The 24476-nt window shown below is 43.4% G+C and overlaps 1 protein-coding gene and 1 long non-coding RNA gene across 51 annotated transcripts in view; both read right to left on the bottom strand.

The window, feature by feature from the left end:
- The window catches only part of NEK10 (NIMA related kinase 10), a 249969-nt gene that overhangs the window by 163087 nt on the left and 62406 nt on the right, over nt 1-24476 (bottom strand). For 37 of the 50 annotated variants that reach the window (XR_014065243.1, XR_014065246.1, XM_081529548.1 and 34 more), the window contains 9 exons: nt 23371-23449; nt 22550-22617; nt 20794-20873; nt 19396-19482; nt 15576-15800; nt 12605-12744; nt 11649-11710; nt 9674-9751; nt 7782-7846 (listed from right to left, as the gene is read on the bottom strand). Coding sequence is in view for 48 of the 50 variants with exons in the window: in XM_081529548.1 (XP_081385674.1) it covers nt 7782-7846; nt 9674-9751; nt 11649-11710; nt 12605-12744; nt 15576-15800; nt 19396-19482; nt 20794-20873; nt 22550-22617; nt 23371-23449 (884 nt within the window). In the remaining 2 variants the exon portion in view is untranslated. Of the gene's footprint in view, nt 1-7781; nt 7872-9640; nt 9752-11648; nt 11711-12604; nt 12745-15575; nt 15801-19395; nt 19483-20793; nt 20874-22549; nt 22618-23370; nt 23545-24476 lie in introns of all 50 variants that reach the window. The other 13 variants (XM_081529561.1, XM_081529558.1, XM_081529555.1 and 10 more) reach the window with 3 other exon arrangements.
- Nucleotides 300-3856, bottom strand: LOC145521226 (uncharacterized). The gene is made up of 2 exons (XR_014065249.1): nt 3157-3856; nt 300-919 (listed from the first exon to the last, which is right to left on the bottom strand). It is a non-coding gene; the product is annotated as an uncharacterized LOC145521226 (long non-coding RNA).

The following is a 24476-nucleotide window of genomic DNA, read 5'->3' on the forward strand; positions in this document are numbered from 1 at the left end:
CACTTCATGCAGGAGTTGGAAAGTCTGGCCGGTTCCTTCCCTTTTGGATCTGGTGCGCTCGTAGGTCAATCACATTGAATATACGGCTAACAAGTGGGGGAAATAATGCACCAACTTATCCCACAAAAATAAACTAGAGACACATGTCTCGGGGTAAGGAAAAGTGATGCGAAAGGGAAGTTCCAGAGATCTGCTGTACAGCCCTGTGCTTACAGTTAAGGACACTGGCTGCACAGTTAACAATTTAAGAGGCTGCATCTCATGTTATGTGCTTTTTACCACAATAAAACAAATAGATATGATACAGATTTTACAAAAATTTTATTTGTAAGACATTTGGGGGTATGGTATTAAACATAGTAGGAATGGATACTTATTGGATGTTCACTGAGCACAGAGCACTTTCACAAATGCCATTTGAGTCAGTCCTCATATCAACCCGAGGAGGTAAATATTAACCTACCTTTTGAATGTTTTATGAAAACAAAATTAAAATACAGATGAATAAAAATGAAGATATCTATGCATCATTTCCAAGCTACTGGCTTCAAGGGTTTAGGTTTATTAAAATCTTTTAAGTTCACTGATATGGATCATTTGTTGTTGTTGCTATTGTTCGGCCACTAAGTCCTGTCCAATTCTTTGCAACCCCATGGATTGCAGCATATCAGGCTCCTCTGTCCTCCATTATCTTCCAGAGTTTGCTTAAATTCATGTCTGTTGAGTCAGTGATGCTATTTAAATATCTCATCCTCTGCCGCCCCCTTCTCCTTTTTCTTTCCATCTTTCCCAGCATCAGAGTCTTTTCCAATGAGTCACCTCTTAGCACTGGTGGTCAAAGTATGGGAACTTCAGCAACAATCTTCCAATGACTATTCAGGGTTGATTTCCTTTAGGATTGGCTGGTTTGATCTCCTTGCTGTCCAAGGGACTCTCAAGAGTCTTCTCCAGCACCACCAATTGAAATCATCAATTCTTTGGCACTCAGCCTTCTTTATGATCCAACTCTCACATCCGCAACTACTGGAAAAATAATAGCTTTGAGTCTATGGACCTTTGTCAGTAAAGTGATGTCTCAGGTTTTTAATATGCTGTCTAGGTTTGTCATGACTTTCCTTTCAAGGAGAGAGCATCTTTTAATTTTGTGCCTGCAGTCACCATCCGCAATGATTTTGGAGTCCAAGATAATAAAATCTGCCACTGCTTCCACTTTTTCCCCATCGATTTGCCATGAAGTGATATGACCAGACACCATGATCTCAGATTTTTAAATGTGGAGTTTTAAGGCAGCTTTTTCACTCTCTTCTTTCACTTTCATCAGGAAGCTCATTAGTTCTTCACTTTCTGCCATTAGAGTGATATCTTCTGCATATCTGAGGTTGCTGATATTTCTCTCGGCAATCTTGATTCCAGCTTGTGATTCATCCAGCCTGGTATTTCACATGATGTACTCTGTATATAAGTTAAATAAGCAAGATGACAATATACAGCCCTGACGTATTCCTTTCTCAATTTTGAACCAGACCATTGTTTCATATTTAGTTCTAACTGTTGCTTCTTGACCTGCATACAGGTTTCTCAGGTGACAGGTAAGGTGGTCTGGTATTCCCATTCCTTAACAATTTTCCACAGTTTTCTGTGATTCACAGAGTCAAAGCTTTTAATGTAGTCAATGAGGTAGAAGTAGATGTTTTACTGGAACTCCCTTGCTTTTTCCATGATCCAATGAATGCTACAAATTGATCTCTAGTTCCTCTGCCTCTTCAAAACCCAGTTTGTAAATGTGGAATTTCTCAGTTCACATACTGCTAAGGCCTAGTTTGAAGGATTTTGAGAATAACCTTCCTAGCATGTGAAATGAGTATAAATGTCTGGTAATTTGAGCATTCTTTGGCATTGCCCTTCTTTGGGATTAGAATGAAAACCGACCTTTTCCACTCCTGTGGCCACTGCTGAGTTTTCCAAATTTGCTGATATATCGAGTGCAGTACTTTCACAGCATCATCTTTTAGGTTTTGAAATAGCTCAGCTGGAATTCTATCGCCTACACTAGCTTTGTTTGTAGTAATGCTTCCTAAGGCCTACTTGACTTTACATCCCAGGATGTCTGGCTCTATGTGAGTGATCACACCATCGTGATTATCTATGTGAGTGACCATGCCATCATGATTAAGACCTTTCTTGTATAATTCGTCTGTGTATTCTTGCCACCTCTTCTTAATCTCTTCTGATTCTGTCAGGTCCTTACTGTTCCTGTCTTTTATTATGCCTATCTGTGCATGAAATGTTCCCTTGATATCGCTCATTTTCTTGAAGAGAGCTCTGGTCTTACCCATTCTATTGTTTTCATCTATTTCTTTGCATTGTTCTTTAAGAAGCCTTTCTTATCTCTCCTTGCTATTCTCTGGAACTCTACATTCAGCTGAGTATATCTTTTCCTTTTTCCCTTACCTTTCACATCTCTTCTTTCCTTGGCTATTTGTAAAGCCTCCTCAGTCACTTTGCCTCCTTGCATTTCTTTTTCTTTGGGATGCTTTTGGTCACTGCCTCCTGTACAATTTTAAGAACCTCCATCCATAGTTTTTCAGGTACTCTGTCTACCATATCTAGTCCCTTGAATCTGTTCGTCACCTCCACTGAATAATAATAAGGGATTTGATTTAGGTCATATCTGAATGGCCTTGTAGTTTTCCCTACTTTCTTCAATTTAAGGTTGAATTTTACAATATGGATTCATGATCTGAGTCACAGTCAGCTCCAGGTCTTGTTTTTACTGACTGTATAGAGCTTCTCTATCTTGGGCTGCAGAGAACATAATCTGTTTTTGGAACTGACCATCTGGTGATTTAGGGCCTTGAAATAAAAGATTATAATGAATAAATATATATACTATAATAATAATAATGAATAATGGTGACCGCAGCCATGAAATTAAAAGAAGCTTGCTCCTTGGAAGGAAAGCTATGGCAAACCTAGACAACATAATAAAAAGCAGAGACATCACTTTGCCAACAAAGGTACATATAATCAAAGCTATGATTTTTCCAGTACTCATGTAGGGATGTGAGAGTTGGACCATAAAGAATGCTGAGCATTGAAGAATTGATGCTTTTGAACTGTGGCACTGGAGAAGACTCTTGAGAGTCCCTTGGACACCAAGGAGATCAAACCAGTCAAACCTAAAGGAAATCAACCTTGAACATTTATTGGAAGACTGGTGCTAAAGCTGAAGCTCCAATACTTTGATCACTTGATGTGAAGATCCAACTCCCTGGAAAAGACCCTGATACTGGGAAAGGCAGGGCAGGAAGAGAAGGGGGCGACAGAGGATGAGAAGTTTGGGTGGCATCATCGACACAATGATGGGAGGGAGGGAACACAGCTCAGCCCATCAACAGATTTTTGGATTAAAGATCTACTGAGCATGGCCCCGCCCATCAGAACAAGACCCAGTTTCCCCCACAGTCAGTCTCTCCCATCAGGAAGCTTCCCTAAGCCTCTTATCCTTCTCCATCAGAGGGCAGACAGACTGAAAACCACAATCACAGAAAACTACCCAATCTGATCACATGAAACTATGAGCCATGCTGTGTGGGGTCATGGTGGGGAGGTCTGACAAAACGTGGTCCACTGGAGAAGGGAATGGCCAACCACTTCAGAATTCTTCCCTTGAGAACCCCATGAACAGTATGAAAAGGCAAAAAGATAGGGTACTGAAAGATGAACTCCCCAGGTTGGTAGTGTCCAATATGCTGCTGGAGATCAGTGGAGAAATAACTCCAAAGAATGAAGAGATGGAGCCAAAGCAAAAACAACACCCAGTTGTGGATGTGACTGGTGATGGAAGTAAAGTCCAATGCTGTAAAGAGCAATAATGCATAGGAACCTGGAATGTTAGGTCCATGAATCAAGGTAAATTGGAAGTGGTCAAACAGGAGATGGCAAGAGTGAACACCAACATTTTAGAAATCAGTGAACTAAGATGGACTGGAACGGGCAAATTTAACTCAGATGACCATTATATCTACTACTATGGGAAAGAATCCCTTAGAAGAAATGGAGTAGCCCTCCTAGTCAACAAAAGAGTCCGAAATGCAGTACTTGGGTGCAGTCTCAAAAATGACAGAATGACCTCTGTTCATTTCCAAGGCAAACCATTCAATATCACAGGAATCCAAGTCTATGCTGCAACCACTAATGCTGATGAAACTGAAGTTGAATGGTTCTATGAAGACCTACAAGACCTTCTAGAACTAACATCCAAAAAGGATGTCCCTTTCATCATAGGGGACTGGAATGCAAGTGTAGGAAGTCAAGAGATATCTGGAGTAACAAGCAAGTTTGGCCTTGTCATACAAAATGAAGCAGGGCAAAGGTTAATAGAGTTTTGCCAAGAGAATGAACTAGTCATAGCAAGCACCCTCTTCCAACAACACAAGAGAAGTCTCTACACATGGACATCACCAGATGGTCAATTCTGAAATTAGATAGATTATATTCTTTGTAGCCAAAGATGGAGAAGCTCTATATAGTCAGCAAAAACAAGACCAGGAGCTTACTGTGGCTCAGATCATGAACTCCTTATTGCCAAATACAGACTTAAATTGAGGAAAGCAGGGAAAACCACAAGACCATTCAGGTATGACCTAAATCAAATTCCTTACAATTATACAGTGGAAGTGACAAATAGATTCAAGGGATTAGAGCTGATAAACAGAGTGCCTGAAGAACTATGGCCGGTGGTTCGTGACATTGTACAGGAGGCAGTGATCAAGACCATCCCCAAGAAAAAGAAATGCAAAAAGGCAAAATGGTTGTCTGAGGAGGCCTTACAAATAGCTGAAAAAAAGAAGAAAAGCTAAAGGCAAAGGAGAAAAGGAAAGATATAAGCACCTGAATGCAGAGTTCCAAAGTATAGCAAGGAGAGATAAGAAAGCCTTCCTCAGCGATCAATGCAAAGAAAGAGAGGAAAACAATAGAATGGGAAAGACTAGAGATCTCGTCAAGAAAATCAGAGATACCAAGGGAATATTTCATGCAAAGGTGGGCACAATAAAGGACAGAAATTGCATGGACCTAACAGAAGCAGAAGATATTAAGAAGAGGTGGCAAGAATACACAGAAGAACTATACAAAAAAGATCTTCACAACTCAGATAATCACGATGATGTGATCACTCAGCTAGAGCCAGACATCCTGGAATGTGAAGTCAAGTGGGCATTAGAAAGCATCACTACGAACAAAGCTAGTGGAGGTGATGGAATTCCAGTTGAGCTATTTCAAATCCTCAAAGGTGATGCTGTGAAAGTGCTGCACTCAATATGCCAGCAAATTTGGAAAACTCAGTAGTGGCCACAGTACTGGAAGAGGTCAGTCTTCATTCCAATCCCAAAGAAAGGCAATGCCAAAGAATGCTCAAACTACCACACAATTGCACTCATCTCACATGCTAGTAAAGTAATGCTCAAAATTCTCCAAGCCAGGCTTCAGCAATACATGAACCGTGAACTTCCAGATGTTCAAGCTGGTTTTAGAAAAGGCAGAGGAACCAGAGATCAAATTGCCAATATCCGCTGGATCATTAAAAAAGCAAGAGAGTTCCAGAAAAACATCTATTTCTGCTCTGTTGACTATGCCAAAGCCTTTAACTGTGTGGATCACAATAAACTGTGGAAAATTCTGAAAGAGATGGGAATACCAGACCATCTGACCTGTCTCTTGAGAAACCTGTACGCAGGTCAGGAAGCAACAGTTAGAACTGGACATGGAACAACAGACTGGTTCCAAATAGGAAAAGGAGTACGTCAAGGCTGTATATTGTCACCCTGCTTGTTTAACTTATATGCAGAGTACATCATGAGAAACGCTGGGCTGGAAGAAACACAAGCTGGAATCAAGATTGCCGGGAGAAATATCAATAACCTCAGATATGCAGATGACACCACCCTTATGGCAGAAAGTGAAGAAGAACTAAAGAGCCTCTTGATGAAGGTGAAAGAGGAGAGTGAAAAAGTTGGCTTAAAGCTCAACGTTCAGAAAACTAAGATCATGGCATCTGGTCCCATCACTTCATGGCAAATAGATGGGGAAACAGTGGAAACAGTGTCAGACTTTACTTTTTTGGGCTCCAAAATCACTGCTGATGGTGACTGCAGCCATGATATTAAAAGACACTTACTCCTTGGAAGGAAGGTTATGGCCAACCTAGATAGCATATTTAAAAGCAGAGACATTACTTTGCCAACAAAAGTACGTCTAGTCAAGGCTATGGTTTTTCCAGTAGTCATGTATAGATGTGAGCGTTGGACTTAAAGAAAGCTGAGCGCCGAAGAATTGATTCTTTTGAACTGTGGTGTTGGAGAAGACTCTTGAGAGTCCCTTGCACTGCAAGGAGATCAAGCCAGTCCATCCTAAAGGAAATCAGTCCTGAATATTCATTGGAAGGATTGATGTTGAAGCTGATACTTTGGCCACCTGATGCGAAGAACTGACTCATTGGAAAAGATCATGATGCTGGGAAAGATTGAAGGCAGGTGGAGAAGGGGACGACAGAGGATGAGATGCTTGGATGGCATCACTGTCTCGATGGATATGAGTCTGAGCAGGCTCTGGGAGTTGGTGATGGATAGGGAGGCCTGGTGTGCTGCAGTCCCTGGGGTCGCAAAGAGTCTGACACGACTGAGCAGCTAAAATGAAACTGACACAGTGGGCACGGGTTTGTGCAAACTCCAGGAGACAGCGGAGGACTGGGAAGCCTGGCGTGCTGCGGGTCATGGGGTCACCTAGAGTCAGACACGACTTACTGACTGAACAACAACAACGAGTAACTAATATTTCTTTTTTTCCCCTAAATGTAAGTGTCATATAGAAATAAAGTAAAAACACAAAGTGTCCCATTCTGAACAAAAGATGTTCAATTATCTCAAGGTTTTATTTCCATTCTGGTTTATGAATAAGATTCTAATAAGAGCCTGGGCCTATGATTTGTCTAACCCGCCACCTCTATGGCACACAGACCACGCCTGGGGTAGCCACTGTCTGCTTCCTGAGGTGGTGGCTTTTCTGTCATGCTCGCCACACAGCCTTCTGGTCCAGGAACATCCAGCTTCCTACCCTACAAATGAATTCCTATCCTATGAAGAGCACCCAGATAAGTATATTCTTCCCTATTGATTAAAAGGCAGTGATTAGGACTTCCCTGGTGGTCCAGTGCTCGGGAGCCCACCTACCAGTGTGGAGCACTGGGCTTCGATTCCTGGTCAGGGAGGACCCACCATACTATGGGGCAGCTAAGCCCATGGGTCACAGCTACTGAACCCACGCTCTGGAGCCTGTGCTCTGCAACAAGAGAGCAGTCCCTGCCCCTCAGCTAGAGAAAGCCCGTGCGCAGCAGCAAAGACCCAGCACAGCCAAAAGTTAAAAAAAAGGAAATGACTACATCAACTTCGAGCATTTCTGAAGGGGCAAAAACAAGCACATGTTTTTATGTCATCATTTTAAAAGTGAATGTCTTAAAAAAGAGAGAAAAACTAAACACTGCAGCAGTCACAGGTAATGAGAAGAGCTGTACTGATTCGATTCATGTGCTTCCTCATCACTCTGTGAATTTTCGGTGTTAAGATATCACTTAGGGCTGCTTTGCTTTACCTGTGGATTTTAAGAAATCTGAGGACACGTGTTTTGCATTTTGACTCTTCTCTTACTGTTTGCATATAAAGCAGGCCTGTGAAAACAGTTGAATCTAAAGATCACGGATCACCGAAATTTCTCTAAGCTCATACCTTTTAAAGAGTGGTCTGTTTCTTTCCATACTGAAGAGAAACCTCAAGGCTCTGAATGCATAACACTGGAAAATAGAAGGATATGTGATTCTCAAATGGCAGCTCAAGAATGTAAGACATTTTCAGGATAGAATGATCATGAAGTGGACATTAACGTGGCTCTACAGTGAGTGTGGCTGGTCCCTGTGGGAGCCACAGCCAGCTTGCAAGTGAAAACAGGTAACATCAACACCAGAGTCAGCTCTCGTGTTTAAAAAGCGTTTGCGCTGTGGGAGGCTAGCGGTCTGGGCCTTGTTTGATTCAGGGCCTGTCATTAGTTCCTTTCTAGAATGTACAAAAGGAGCACAGAGACAAGAAATAAAACTCCTGTGCCGAGAAAACCAAACGTCACAGGATTTCCAGGAGCCCGAGGGTTATTTTGTTTCTAGCCTGCTATGTCTGCCTCGATATTTATATAGTTCTCGTGAGAAAATAAACCCTAGAAATGATGACATATAAAAATACCCACAGGCACAGAGGACTCCAGGTTGACAAATTGGTTTCTTGAGTACAGTCTAAGGCAGTCCCCAGACAGAACTATCTACAGTCACTCCTGAGAACACTCACGGAGGCCTGGGAGGGTTCACCAGAGAAAAATAAACCCTGGAAACTCTGCACGGCTGAGAAAAGAGAGCAGGAGAGCCCCTGGCCTGCAGCTGTGCCTGTACCGGAGGCCACCACCAGGGTGACTAGCGTCCGCTGAATTCAAGTCTGCAATCATTTCATAAAATCAGTGATCTAAGTATAGAAGGGTCGCAAACAAAACGGCCTGGAAAAGTCAGGCAGATCACAAGACGACACAAAGGAGCCTGGTGGGAAAGCAGTGGCGGCTGTGAGAAGTGGGGAACCTGTGTGTGTCTTGGGAGAATTTCCGTACAAATTCCTTAAAACCCTCTGCTGACCTAACAGGCTGCACGTCCAGTAGAGGGTGGACTTGTCCTGTTCTGGTGCAAGGTCAGGCCTCTGTGCTGCCTGAGAGAAAGTCAGCCCCACGCCTGTGTGTTCTCGATGGTAGCTCTGTCTGCCAGCCCACAGACAGCACCACAAATTCTGCGCAGGGTCTGATGATCATTCTGGGTGAGAGCTCTTAAGTCAGCTTGAAGGCAAACGTTACTTTTTACTTCCTTTTCTAATGACTTGAAAAAAAGGATGAGCTTCCACAGCTGCAAAGGCTTCCTCTGAATCTGGTTTTATTATTCCAGTGTCTCAGGGAACACTTGCCCCCTGGTGTCCATATAAGACCCTGCAGACTGTGACCCCTTCTTACTCCCCAGGCCCCTTCTCCCAAGGCACTCCCCCTCCTCCTCCGCCCCCACACACCTGCCCTAAGCACGCTCTAAGCTGCCAGGCCTTGGTGCTGTGTCCATGCTCCTCCGCTCTGGAGTAGGAGCCCTGGGTGTCCACTCCACCCCTTCACTCACCCAACCAGCACCTTCTCATCTATTGAGACCCATTTTACAAGTTTGCCTTTGTAAAGGAGAAAGGCTAGTGACTGTGGTCCGTGCTTAAACACAGCACATAATTCCTCCCCCACTTTTTTTTGCTGATATACAAGCAATATTTTTAAAACAGAACTTATGGATAAGCAAAGAAATATCTAAATAAAATATCTATAAAAATGAATATTTTAGATAAAATATCTATCTCCCTATGTAGAAACCACAATTAAATCATTTACACTGTTTTAACAGCATTTCTTTCCATGCCAGCCTGTCTCACCACGTGGTTTTCCCTCACGGTCAGTGTAGGGAACCAGTGCTAACCTAAAAGTTCTAAAAATCATACCTTATATTATCAACATTTCCCCAGATTCCAGTAACTTGATAGTAAAGAATAATAGTTATGTTTATTACCTGTAATAGATTAGTTTTTGCTGCATTCTTTTGTTTGTTTGGTAAAATTAATTTTGCTATCGTATATATACCATTTTCCTGGAAGAATAAAGATGCCATGTTATCAGTGAGCAAGAAGAAAAGAACAACTTTAAAACATTAAAGAAGAAATGTTAGTATAATTTTGGAGCCATGAGTAAATATTACAGGACAGTACTAAAGATGTTAATGTAATGTGTTTAAACATCAAAGGGTATAACCACATCTTAAAACTTCAACTGTCATTAAAGATGATAACAAAGTACATCAATTAAAAGCGATTTAAATACTTTAAAAACAAAGAGTAGAAGCCAAAAAGGGAGCAGAGTTAAAGGATCCAAATATCTCTATATTGTGCATTTTAAATACAAAATTATAAAATATAATATACAAAATTATACTTTATAAAAATTATAATATATAAAATATTTCTCCCTTTGTTGTCTTGTTAATTAAACAATACATGGAGATAAATTAGTATAGAAAAGAAAACAGAAAATTAAGAGAAAATAGATTTTAAAAAATGAATGCTATTTGTATAAACAATTAACATCTTTCTAGACTTACTCTAATACAAATATACACATGGAGGAATGAACAAAATGTATTGCCTTACTGGTACTTTTTTATTATCTATTAAGTATGTAATGTACTAAATTCTCTACGTGGACATTTATAACTGTGCAGAGTTTTACCTGCCTTACTGCATTTAGTCTTTTATAAAATAATTTATTTTTAACTGGAGGATAACTGCTTTACAATATTGTTGTAAATACTGTATTGTCGGTTTCTGCCATACATCAACATGAATCAGCCACAGGTATACACATGTCCCGCTCTCTTGAATCTCCCTCCCGCCTCCCGCCCCATCCCACCCCTCTAGGTTGTCACAGAGGTTGTTTGAGCTCCTTGCAGGGTACAGCAAATCCGCCCTGGCTACCTGTTTTACATACGGTAATGTCTGTTTCCAGGCCACTCTTTCAATTGGCCCCTCCCTCTCCTCCCCCCACTGGGCCCACAGTCTGTTCTCTCTGCGTCTCCACGGCTACCCTGCAGATAGGTTCCTCGGTACCATCTTTCTAGATTCCATATATGTGTGTTAATATACAATGTTTGTTTCTCTTTCTGACTTACTAGCTATTATGTGAATTAGTCTTACAATTTCCTTGTTTTATACGTGACAAAGTCAAAGCTTAGGCTGAATACTTTTCCAGAGGCCAAGACAGCAAGTCAACAGTAACGGGACTGAGCTTCCCCCTCCCTCACCAGCCACCCTGACCTGCTGAGCTCCTCAGGGACTCTCACCACTGCCGACCTGCCCCTTACTAACATTATGAATTTATATATTTTTAAGTTGATGTATTGACCCCCCCAACAAAAGTTTCCTCTGTAAAATCTAACAAGCAGGAAGTAACTTTTATAACAGAAACACATTAAAGGGTCGTATATAAATGTGTATATTTATACACACACGTATGACGCTGTGTGTAGTAAGCTGGTTGCTGAATTATGCTTTGTGTGTTTTGTGAAATTAGTCTCTCAGCAATAAATATTTTGTTTGCTGTGTTTCATCCATATGATCCCGCCACCCCACTACTGGGCATATATACCCTAAATAACTAGATGTCCTCTTAAAGTTAGTTATCCTTAGCTGATGGCATCCTGTGTGCCCCAGATGAACACAGTTCAGAGCAGCTTTTAAAAAAAGGATAAAGAGAAGGAAATAGATTGCGTATAATGTAAGAAATAAACACCATCAGTCAAGTACATGGCAGTTCTCTTAAAGCTAAGTGAGTTAACAGGGGAAGGACAAGAATATGAAATGGAACCCTACACGTTGGATGAGATATCACAATGTTTTAAGACCATGCTGTTGGCACCACAGAGGCCACGTTCTGGGGTACGAGGGCCGCCTGCGGTGGGCCCCCTCCACTGTGACACGGTCCCCGCCTCTCACCTGCACCACCTGGTGGGCATTGGTGTCGTCCAGCGCCAGCTCCGTGAGGGCCGCACAGCAGGCTGCAATGAGAACCGTCAAACACCGAGTCTTCCATGCCCACAGCTGCGCTTGCATGGTTACACCAGCACGCTCACCACCTACCTCAGAGAACTTCACTGGCAGAGTCATTCCTCAAAAAACACTGATGTTCTGGGCCTTCCCTCGTGGACCAGTGACCAAGACTCCACATTCCCATCGCAGAGGGCCCGGGTTCAAGCCCTGGCCGGGGAGCTACATCCTACATGATGCAACTAAAAGCCCCGCCTGCCACAATGAAGATCAAAGATCCCGTGTGTGCAGCAAAGACCTCATGCACCCAAATAAAGAAATGATTTTTTTAAAGAGTTGGTTTTAAAAAAAAAAGAAACACTGATTTTCCCTCTGGCACATCTCTGGGGAAGGGCAGCTGAGCTGTGCTGGCCGGTGCCTGTCCTCTCCGCGTAACTCCAGGGTGCGCACACCCCACGCAGCCTGTGCGCAGGGGAGGCGGGCAGGCACCCTCCGCCCCGAGCCCGGCACGGGCCCTCATGGAGCAGGCGCGCAGTGTACATCCACAACGGGTGGGCAAACAGTGTGCACTTGAAATACACTATACAAATTAACCTTTACAATCTGAGCATGAACTCTTTCGGAGGGCTGATAGACTATGACCCAGAACTTGTAAGGAGAGGGGGCCAGGAGTCCAACCCCTAGTTGGGCACCTGTCCAGAACACAGTTAGCAAAGTTTGGGGTGTCATTAACCTGCAACTCCAACCCTGGTACCAAGAAGTTTCAAGCATCCACATGAATTTAACTTCATAGTTTTTATAGCTATAAATTGGGCCTAATTAATATTATCCTTATAATCTTAGAATAGAATAATATAAAGTTAAGCAGTATCAAATAATGAAACATAATAATGTGATATAAATACCTGCTTGAAGAGAGAAAGTATTTTCTTGTATTTCCCGAGGGCTTAAATCTTCTGACAAATGAAGCTGCTGGATTCGGCCAGCCGCATTGGCACTAGACAGGCTTCCAATGGAGGAACGATCAGAAACAAAATTTCTGTCTCTGAAAAAGAAAAGTCAACACACAGACCGATTTACCAATGGCAGTTCAAGGTCAGTGCATTCTGGTTTCCATTTGAGAAACCTTGCCTCTCCCGGATCATAAAGTTTTCTCCCGTGTTATCTTTATTGTTCGGCCTTCCAAACCACGCAGACATCATTTAGTGTGTGCTGTGATGCAGGAGTCATCTCTCTGTCTCATGCGGCCGCCTCTGTTTTGAACTCTCTTCCTCTGCCATTTACTTGAATACATCTCGGTCTTCATCATTCTGGGTTTTGTCTTTTTCCATTAAACTTCAGTCTTCTTTTATCTTAGGGAAGTTCTCTTCTATTAGATCATTGAGGCTTTGCAAAATTTCCCATGGTTTTATTCCTTACCTTAGGAATGTCAATTGCCCACGTGTCCTGCGGCCACACCTTCATTCTGCAGTTGCTTTCGCTCCCTTGTCTCCTTCCCCCGAGTCGTGTGTGATGCCATCAGGCACGCCCTTCCTCTCACCGACTCCGCGTTCTTCCTGGTACTGGGTTTGTGCCGTGGTTCAGTTCCCATCTCCCAGCTCCACAGCCACCCTGCTCCCCTTTGCACTGTTCTATCATCTCACGTTCAGTTTCATTTCACAAACTTTACAGTCTATTCAGTCTTTGACAAAATAAAGCATTTGATTCTCTGTTTACTTGGTGTAACATTTTCCACAACAGATTATTCATCTGTGTTTATCTGCTTTGTTGCCTTTTGTTTTTCATGATTGCCCAGAGTTGTTTTTTGTTTGGGGGGGGGTTGTATTTATTTGTCATGACCACAGTTCTACCTAGATTTCTATATGCCCAAGTGTATCATGGATGGAGTCTCCCCGTCCCCCTCGCGTCACCCAGGCCCTCTGCCTTCCTTTGGGGAGCAGAGGGAAGACATCGGAGCCAGGTCTAGGGATAGTCACCATCAGCGATCTTCAATTATATAAAACTTGAATGTCAGGGGTCACTCTGCCTGATCAAGAGCATGGAGCCTACTAGTTACTGCCTCTGAGTTTGGGGCTGCAGGTGAATGGGCATGACTAGATCTCCTGAATGCCACCCTGAAAACACAGCCTGTTCATACTCAAGCCAGTAGACAACCCGGCAGCCTTGTACCAGCTCCAGGCAGCCAAGGTCTGAAAGGATACTTGTTTACCCAGCTGGGGTCATAATTCTCCCAGAGCACTGAGTTATGTTTAACATAGAGTAAGTGTTGACATATATCATCTTTCCAGGGAAGAGATTTCTAACATTGTACCACAGAAGTGGACTGGGAAAATTCCTTCTTTTTAGATGTAAAAGAACTCTTTTCTATAAAGAATAGTTATGGCTTGAACAAAATAGGAAAACTAGTGCCTTATATTAAACTCAGTTCTGTGTAGGCATTGCCCTTGAAATATTGCTTAACTATTATATAATTTAATTTTATCATCAAGAAAATAGTTGCTCTCCAAGAGGGCTCCCCACAGCCCTCTGTAATAACTATCACGGAACAAAAATTATCACTACCACCACCATCAACATCATCATCCTACAAACTCAAGTAGGAAAAAAACATCTGCAATCAGAGTTACTTTGACTATTAGGCTAACCCATTATGCCACAATACTAATGAAAGATTTAAACTTTACAGTATTTGAGATATTTGTGTGATATTCATGAAAACAAGAAAGTTGTCAACAGTCTACACATCTTTTTCTTGGTTCTGGTAAGGACAGAAATTGTTAAGAAAGCTACTGCTCAGATCTCTAGTCTGTTCTTACACTTCGGAAAGTTCCCTCAGAGAATGGAAGTGATGACACATAGCTCCACAATATCAAGTTACAAGGCACAACAGGCACAAATTCTGAATGACGTTGGTGTGATAGCACATTATATTAAAACTGATGTTACTTTTTTATCAGAATGAGCTTTATTTACATACTAGAGATAAGTGTGATCTTTTTCTAGGCAGATATAATTCTTTTCACCTTTAATTCAGCATCTAGAGGGAGTGAATTATGCTTTATAATAATTTTAGGTAATAGAACCCTCCCCCTGATGGTACCAATAGATGTTGTTATTCAATACTTCAAAGGATGTAACACACACAATATCTACTATGTGTTGTTACTGTTATAATTTTTGCAACATACTTCAAGAGAATTTCACTTTGCAGCTCTTTTAACAAACCATTCCTTCCCCAGATTCATGGCTCTGGACGTCACTGAATTCTGTTTCTAAAAGAGAGACAGCAAGGTGTTCACACAGCTCAGAGCACTGCCATGGAGATGAGAGAGAAGAGAGGAGCGACTGGACCAGGGTCAGTAACGTGGAGTCATCTGATGGACAGTATTTTCTCCTGTTTCAGCTAAGGATTCACACCTGCTGCTGGCATGCATGCTTTGCCTTCTCTTCATAGATAACATACATGCACACACAGACATTTTAGTAAAACAGTAGGAACTGGTGTACTTGCTGGGATTACAATATGCACATACTGATTCAAGAAGGGTGCCCAGACAAATGTTTTCTTTGGGTTTCTATTCAGCCCACATTTGCAGAGTGAAGGCCTTCTTTACCCCTGGCACTAGCCTGCAGGCTGGTGATGCAAAGATAAACATGTCAGGGCTCCCCACCCCCTCCCCCAAGAAGCTGAAAAGACAAATGCTCCCGACATTGACCAAGAGCCTGTTTACAACAAGTAAAAATGCCTCTGCAGGAGCGGAACGACCAAGGAGCAGAGGGGAGCTAGCCGAGCACGCGCCCACCCTGCCTTCAAGCGGCTGAGACCCCAGCCTGCATCAACCAGGCTGGGACAGGTGGAAGTCCACCCTGACTCACCCTCGCAAAATGTGAAGAAGTTGCTTGATGCCACCCCAAATGCGGATTTCCACGCTGGTCTCTGGGTCCTCGCAAATCTGCACCAGAATCCAGACGACACTCCACAGCAGCTTCAGGTGGTCTGAGTGCAGCAGGCTGAGCAGGACGGGGACCCCCTCGTAGAGCTTCACCTGCTCTCTCACCTGGGGCTCTGCACAGAGCAGGCGCAGCAGCTCGGCTGTCAGCCTGAGACGGTGGGGAGGAGGGGGGTGGGGTGGGGAGGGGGGGAGGAGGGGGGTGGGGAGGGGGGAGGAGGGGGGGTCGGAGGGGGGGGGAGGAGGGAGGGGGGGTGGGGAGGAGGGGGGGTCGGAGGGGAGGGGGGAGGAGGGAGGTGGGGTGGGGAGGTGGGGGGGTCGGAGGGGAGGGGGGGAGGAGGGAGGTGGGGTGGGGAGGTGGGGGGGTCGGAGGGGAGGGGGGAGGAGGGAGGTGGGGTGGGGAGGTGGGGGGGTCGGAGGGGAGGGGGGGAGGAGGGAGGTGGGGTGGGGAGGTGGGGGGGTCGGAGGGGAGGGGGGGGAGGAGGGGGCAGGCGGGGGTGACATGGGGGGAGAGGCGGGGGGAGGGTGGGGAGGAGGGGGGAGGTGGGGGTAGACAGGGGAGAGGTGGGGGAGGGTGGGGAGGAGGGGGGAGGTGGGGGTAGACAGGGGAGAGGTGGGGGAGGGTGGGGAGGAGGGGAGAGGTGGGGGAGGAAGGTGAGGAGGAAGTGGGGGGAGACCGGGGGAGGCGGGGGGAGGGTGGGGAGGAGGGGGGAGGTGGGGAAGGTGGGGGGTGCACTCAGCTCAGTGGGACTGGCCTGGCTTGGTTCACACTGAGCTGCTGACTCGCACAGACTGTGGCGCTAACACACTCCACATCCTGGTCTGCACACGTTTCTGTAAAGGGCTGGACCCCAGCTAAGTGTTTGTAGCTGTGTACACCTTACAGTCTGTCACGACTACCCAGTCACACTGACACGTGCAAAAGCAGCCACAGGCAACACACAAAACCCAACAGGCACAGCTGTGTGTGCAGGGGGCCAAATTTCACCTGCAGGTTGTGGTCTTGTAACCATGTTCTAAGTCACGTCTTCACGGTATCCCCATTGGTCTGGCTAAAAACCTACTAACCAGCAAATAGGCATCAAGTACATACAAAAGGACCTGCATTGTGCCCAAGACCAAAGAAATATGAAAGCTTTATCTTAGTCTTCAGAAACTTATGTGATTGCAAAAATTAGACATTAGGGACTTCCCTCATGGTCCAGTGGTTAAGAGTCCACCCTTCAATGCAGAGGGCATGGGTTCAATCCCTAGTCAAGAAACGAAGGCCCTGCATGCTCAGGCAACTAAGCCTGCATGCCACAACTAAGACCTAATGCAGCCAAATAAATACATATTTTTTTTTTAAAAAATGAAACACTAATACATGATGGCAAAAAACACTATGATCCAGGGAAATTAAATGCAAAGCGCTCAGTGAACATCTGGAGAATAAAAGATAATGATGGATAAGACATAAGGTTCAACTAAGCTCTGAAACATTATGATGACAGACATTTCAGAGAACCATCCTATCCTCCAGACTCACGCTCTGAACGCTCCCGGGGTGGTGTCATTTATTCTTAAGGCCTCAGACCCTCTCTCTGCCCTACATGGAGAGTTCAGGCAAGCAGCACTCCCAACCTCTGGAGTTTCCAGTGAGCCACTTAAGTTTGCACAGGCACTCACCCAACTGTCTCTAGACTCAAAGTCCTTCTCCTCCTCCCCAGATCAGCCCTTCCTCTCATGTTCCTGATCTGGACCCAGGACACCACAGCCTTTTCAATTTCCAAGCCAAAGATTGGGAATCCTCCCAAGACACTTCCTCTTCAACCTGTCCCTGCAGTGGGGACCCTTCAGTGCCCCTGTTTCCGAGGCAAGCACTGGGGCTAATTCTCCTGTGAGTCCCGCAGTAGCTATCCCCACTGTCCCCCCATCCTAGTGATGCTCAACTATGCTCACGAGACAAGCCCCTCAGCCAGCCAGCTCTCCAACGTTCCCATTCTGATCTGGACTCACAACTCCTTTGTGTCTGTGCCAAGTCCCTTCAGTTGTGTCCAACACTTTGCAGCCCTATGGACTGTAGCCCACCAGGCTCCTCTGTCCAGGGGATTCTCCATGAACACTGGAGTGGGTTGCCGTGCCTTTCTCCTGGGGATCTTCCTAGCCCAGGGATTGAAACTGCGTCTCTCATATCTCCTGCATTGGCAGACGGATTCTTTACCACTAGTGCCACCTGGGAAGCCCCCACAATTCCTTTACCTGAGCTAATTTTCCACAGCTCCTCTCCCTCCCAAACTTTAATGCTCTGACATTCAGAACATATGCGCTTTCATAGACTGCATTCTTCACCTTCTCGAACTTACTACACTACACCTTCCCTCCTCGTTCTAAGTGAATCTCACTGTGTGGCTGAATTCCACACCCCACACACTAAGATTAGAAGAACTGTTCCCACAAAATCCATCCGACCATGCTTAAAATCTCCCTGTGAGTCTCCCTGATGTTCATGATAAAAACCACACTATTTAGCACAAACAGCCCATCAGTGACCTGGTTAAAGGTGTCTCCTCTGTAAAATAGGGGAAGAGAATTACTGTTCAGAGTAAACAAGCCCACACAGAGAAGTGCTTAGAGCAGGGCCTGGCGTGCAGAGAGCTGCCAAAGGGAGCTGCATCTCTAACTTAGCACCATCTCTTTCACTAGTTTTCTGGCACCCCCTCCCGCACGCTGCTGCAGCTACACCCACCCACAAACGCTCACCCCTTGCCCATCACTGCACGCCTTCAGGGGGAGCATATTCTGTTCACTTGTCCCTTTTACTGCCTGGATACAATTGCTCCCTCTTTTAGGAAACTTGGAATGACCTCTTGCTCCCCCTGGAGGTGCCCTGAGCCCAGGGTATCTGTCCTGTGCCTCACCGACCACACCAACTGCAACGCTGGGGTGAAACTGACGGCTTGTGTTTCTGACCCCCCCCCCCGACATTGTGCGACCCTGGCTCATCCATTTTTGGTTTTTCAACACCTGTGCAGGGTCTACTAGGTCAATGAATTCAGATAACCAAACCTATAAGTACAGTTGGTAAAAGAGGGTTAAATTGGCTTAGAAGAATTATTCAAGGGATTTACTACGACTTAAATGTCAGTGCCTTATTGCCTGGGATTTCTATTAACTATTTTGCCTCCTTAGAATATGATCATTTATTCAACTCAGTATCAAATGATACTCAACTCAGTATCAAATGACACAGGTTGCAACTTGATAACCTAACAGATATCTGGGTACAGTAAGTTTTTAGGGCAAAATGTAGTTCAAGTGAAAATGATTCATTTTATTTTAGATTGTTTTGGTCATGAAATAAGTCAGTAGCTATCTTAGTGTATTTTACCTGCCTTAAGCAAAATAGATTTTAGGAATCTAATCATTTATTCAACACACAATCTGAAATTACTAAAAGTAGAGCCACCTTAGAGTTTCTTTCCTTAAGAAGACAGGATGTAAATAAATGTAATAAACAAAAGTATTAAAGATGCAATCATAGATTTATATATTTCAAATATGACCAGTTCTAGAAGTGAGACAGGACCAGAGATAAACTGATACACCTCTTTACTATTTGTTACTTTATATAAACTTAAATAGAAAATAAATGCCAAGGTGACTCGTGATATTCAGCTAACAATGTAACATGGCATAATTAGAATAATAACCATCATTTTCATCAAATATAAGACACTGCCATTTTCCCCTGTTAGCAATCCTACCTTTTGGAAAGCAAGTCATATTCATGTAAAATCATCAGCAAATTTTCTACAATGTTGAGCTCACTTATCTTCTCCCTACACTCTGGACTACAAATTGAAAAGTATTAGTAACTATGAGAGATATCTTTTATTGATACCACATCCACATATTTAATATCTTAGTTCTCATATTATCCCAGGAGGAGAAGCAAAATGCAATATAGCTCTATAGAGCAGGGCTACATTAAGTGCCAACATCAGTAAGTATTATATGTCATAAATGTAAATTTGCTCAGTAACAGTATGATGATGAACACAGTTTCCACTGGAGAGGGGCATGCATAATGTGCTCACTAAAAAGCAGTGAGGAGCAGTACTCACAATATCTGAGAAGCAGAAACAAGCTACAGGTCCTCTGATAGACGAAACAGAGACATGTGATAACTGAATATGCATACATAGTTATAATTGAATATAATTATGTGTACGTAACTGAATATTATTCAGCCATAAAAACATGCTGTCATTTTTGATGACGTGGATGAACCTAGAGGGCATTCTGTTAAATGAAATGAGCCAAACAGAGAAGGGCAACTACCATATCGCATCACTTACATGTGAAATCGAAACTAAACAGCAAAACCGACTATATAGAAACAGACACGAGGCTGGCAAGTGAGCACCAGGGGCGGGAAGCAGCGGGGGCGGGGAGATGTGGGTTACAGCGCGCACACTTTCAGGTATGAGAAGACTGCGCACCAAAGACCCAACTACTCGGCAACTACAGTTAGTAACAGGGTCGTGCACGTGAAAGTTGCTGAGAGAAGATTTTACGTGTTCTTATCACAGAACCAAAAAGAGAGGTGAAGAGGTGTTAATTATCTTGATCTTGGTAATCACCCCACAGTGTATATGTGTATCAAATCTTTACATTATACCCTTGAAATACATAAAATTACATTTATAATTATTTCTCAATAAAGTTGGAAAAAACAAAACAGTGATCCACTGATTGGCATAAATAAAGTTTTTTATTTAAAATAATCATAACCTCTGAAAGGGTTACCTAGAATTTGTTGAAGGGCAAAAATATTTAAAAGTCTTAAATATAGAGGACAGAATGAAGAAAGACAGTCAGGGAGATTCAACTGTCAAAGAAATGTGCGATTTGAAAGTAGAAATAACTGAAGGTTGAATGAAAAGACTAGATAAATATTTCTGGTCAGAAAAAAATTTTTAGCAGCTTTGCTGTTACAACTTAAATTCTAAAATGATGCATTTCCACTCCAATCCTCTTCAATATATTGATGGTATTTCATGTTTTTATTCACAAATCTCAACTAAGTAGGTAACAAAATAAATTTCGCATTTCTCCCATCTGAATTGCTTTAGCAGCAGAACTTTTAAAAATACACTCACCTTTCAGCTAAACTAGCCAGAGCCAGAAGGGCGCCCAACAGAACATTGGTATCTCGGGCACTGAGTAAATTTACTAACGTCTGAAAAATGGAGTAAAATAAAGTTTGATTATGTTAAAGCACTACAAGCTTCTTGAACAGTATGTTTCCTTCTAAAGATCACAGGTACTTAACCTCATAAGAGAAGGTTTGTTCAACATTGCCGATTGTCAGTTCTTCCTGCGGCAGGCGCCCTCCCCTCTTTGCAGGAGCCCCTTGTGAGCCCCTTGTGAGCGTCCCGCCGAGGGGAGGAAGCAGGGGCCCGAGTGGTCCTGCACTTCCAGGTCCCCGTGCCCTCTGCTCTGCCTTCTGGTGCCACCGGTCACTCAGGATGAGAACTCACCCTCACTCGGGCACTGCAACTGTGCAGGCACTTTCCAAATTATGAACGTATTGTTTCAACAAAATGTTGAAGGCTGTCTTTTTTCCCCCAAACTAAGGAAAATGTGTTAACGCTATCAGACACTCCATTTGCCTCTCAGATTTCTTACTGATGCTAAGTAACACCACTGAGCTGGGAGTCATCTGTATCTCAGCAGTCACCTCTCAGGATTCCTATTACTACAGATCTATGTATCTTCTCTCTCCATTTTCAGAGTCCCCCAGAGTGTACAACCAGACATACTTCAGACCAGACCTGCAGCCTGCACAAATGCTAGGCTGATTTTGTGAATCTTCCCCTTTATGACCTCATGCACTTTACATGGAGCTAGCAATATCTTTGTTTCTCAGATCCCTTCTTTTTTCCTGTCACTTTTTCCTTTCTGTCTTTTTTTTTTTTCTATTTTTTCCCCCAAGGTGCATGGCATATGGGATCTCAGTTCCCTGAATAGGGTTGAACCTGCAGCCCCTGCCGTGAAAGTGCAGAGTCCTAAGCACGGGACCACCTAGGAGTCCCTCCTTTCTCCCAACATAATGTTTCCCAGACTCCAGTCACTGACATATCATTTCACAATTTTTGTCACATGCACCCTTAACACTAACTTAATGTTACTCAAAAATGTTCTTCAAATTCTAACTGATATTAGCGAAATACACAGCTATCGAAATAAAAGACGCTAACCTGTATATCACTAAGAATCAACCTCCATAAAATGAGTAGCACGTGCTAACACCTTTTAGACAACTTTGCTTTAATACTTGCTGGATAGTGGCTTCTGGGGACACAGAAACTCACAAACTATTGAAACCTGTCTCTAGGCAGCTACCATCTAAATGGTTTTGCTATAAATATAAATGTAGTCTGTTTTGATTAAGCCTGCATTCATTCATCTTGAAATATGTATTTGACTCACAGGTTTGTAATAGTAAACCATCTTATTATGAGGTTAAACCACATCAAACTGACCTATGGACCATGGTAATTTCCCATGGTTCAAACTAACATAACTTCATGTGCCAAACTAATATTTATTTGTAAGCACACACTTGGGGTCAGTTTATGTATAACAACATTTAAATCAGGCAATCAAATTAGTTGATTAAGCAATAAATAATTAAACATTAGCATAGAAAAAGAGAAGTTTCAGAAAACCTCTATTTGCTGTTTCTAAATTTACTCTTTAGGTGGGTTAGCAGAGAATGGCAGTTTTAGGCTAGGTCAGCAAGTTTTCGAATTATAATTACAGGTGGGGAGGCTTGACTGCAGTGCTCTGGACCCTGTACGTGAACCATCACCACGTGATGCTGAAGCAGGAACTCCTTCTGCGACCACTCACCTTGTGAGCTCCACTTGTGGTGACCCATTGTCTTTGGTCTCTGACAGCAGCAAGTTTTTGAAAAATATCTATAAAGAAATGAGATATTTTGATGAGGGATTTGAAGCTTAAAACGGGGGAGTGCTCAGGCTTCCCAGGGGGTACTAGTTGTTAAAAAAAACAAAAAACCCCACCTGCCAATGCAGGAGACCTAAGAAACAGGGGTTTGATCCCTGGGTTGGGAAGATCCCCTGGAGAAGGGCACCGCAACCCACTCCAGTATTCTTGCCTGGAGAATCCCATGGACAGAGGAGCCTGGCAGGCTACAGTCAACAGGGTCACAAAGAGTTGGGCACGACTGAAGCGACTTGGCATGCACGCAAAAAATATTTTTGCCAAAAGTTGCTTTTATAGCCTTCCCTTGTGGCTCAGCTGGTCTGCCTGCAATGCGGGAGACCTGGGTTCGATCCCTGGGTTGGGAAGATCCCCTGGAGAAGGGAAAGGCTACCCACTCCAGTATTTTGGCCTGGAGAATTCCATGGACTTTATAGTCCATGGGGTCGCAAAGAGGTGGACACGACTGAGCGACTTGCATTTCACTTACTTTTATAGAAGTCTCTCGCGCACTAAATAAACCTAAGCTTGTGCTCAATGAAAGTCTTTTTAAACATGAAATTGGGCTTTTCAGGATAAGAATCATGATCTAAAATCTCCCCTCTGGGTACATTTTTCACTGAGCGTAACAGGTGGCATAGACTCTGAAGTCCACAGGTGTGTGGGACCCGCCGAAGCGTTCAAAGCGTCCCCTCTCCCCTGGCGCTGCCTCCCGGGACCGCGCTCACACGTCATGTTGACCAGCTTGTCCACGCTGTGCTGCGTCTCCCCGTAGCCGAGGTAGCCGTGCGCCGCGATCTCCATGTACTGCGGGGGGACCAGACAACAGGCGGGTCAAAGCAGGCAGGGGACTCGGAGAGCGCGCCACAGGAGGGGTGAGGTTGTGTACTTCTGAAAATGAGCTGCGGATGGCGCAACAGGGTCAGCAAACAGCACTGGGTGCCCCTGGCCGGCTTCACCCACGCGCAGAGGAGGACGGGCTTCCGGGCTCTCAGCTTCGCTGGGGTGTGTGGACCAGAAGTGCAGGGAGGGACCTGGAAAGGCTGCTTAAACCCTCAAAAGTCCCAAGATGACTCATAACTCAATCAATCTGTGTTGCAATTTAGCCTCCAAATATAAGATACAAATAAGATACATGATACATAATATACAGTACATAGAATTTTAATTCTTCAATGTATCTTTTCATTAGAATTTTTATAACACACTGCATATATTTTATTGACCTTATGTTTTATAATATCCTAAATTACACCTAACCAGCATACAAGTAGATAGCAATAATTGTAATGAAATGTATGGGATAGTCTGAAAATCCCTCACTGTTTGTAATTGTAAAATTATAAAAACTGATAATAATAAGAAATAGGTTTACAGAAATACATATATTTCTGACATTTTAATGGAAGTAAAATGGATAGAAAGATCCTTTAAAATATAATCTTATAAAGGATTATTTCATTAAATGAGCTAAACCTCTAGCCAATTAAAAAAACTTCAAAATAAAAACTAGATATCATCTATTTCCCAAGAATAAAAGTAATAAAATAAGTTTACTATTAAATTGCCATTAAAATTAATCATCCATTAATAATTTAGAATGAATTTGCAGGGCCATGGGTTTATTACGAAAATTATTCTTTGCATACATGCTATAGATTTCAGGAGGATGGGCTGTTTCAACTATTTCTATACCTAGAAATTTTGTTTGATTGTATTAATAAGCCCAAACATTGGGCTGACTCAGCATGTTTAGTCAGCTCCTTACTTTCCCTCAGTAGTTAGCAAAGCAGAAAAATACATGAAGATCTTCCTCACACTGTCATTTATATCA

This window comes from Giraffa tippelskirchi, chromosome 9, assembly GCF_054371585.1.
Source record: "Giraffa tippelskirchi isolate mGirTip1 chromosome 9, T2T-mGirTip1v1.2.pri, whole genome shotgun sequence".
NCBI lineage: Eukaryota > Metazoa > Chordata > Mammalia > Artiodactyla > Giraffidae > Giraffa > Giraffa tippelskirchi.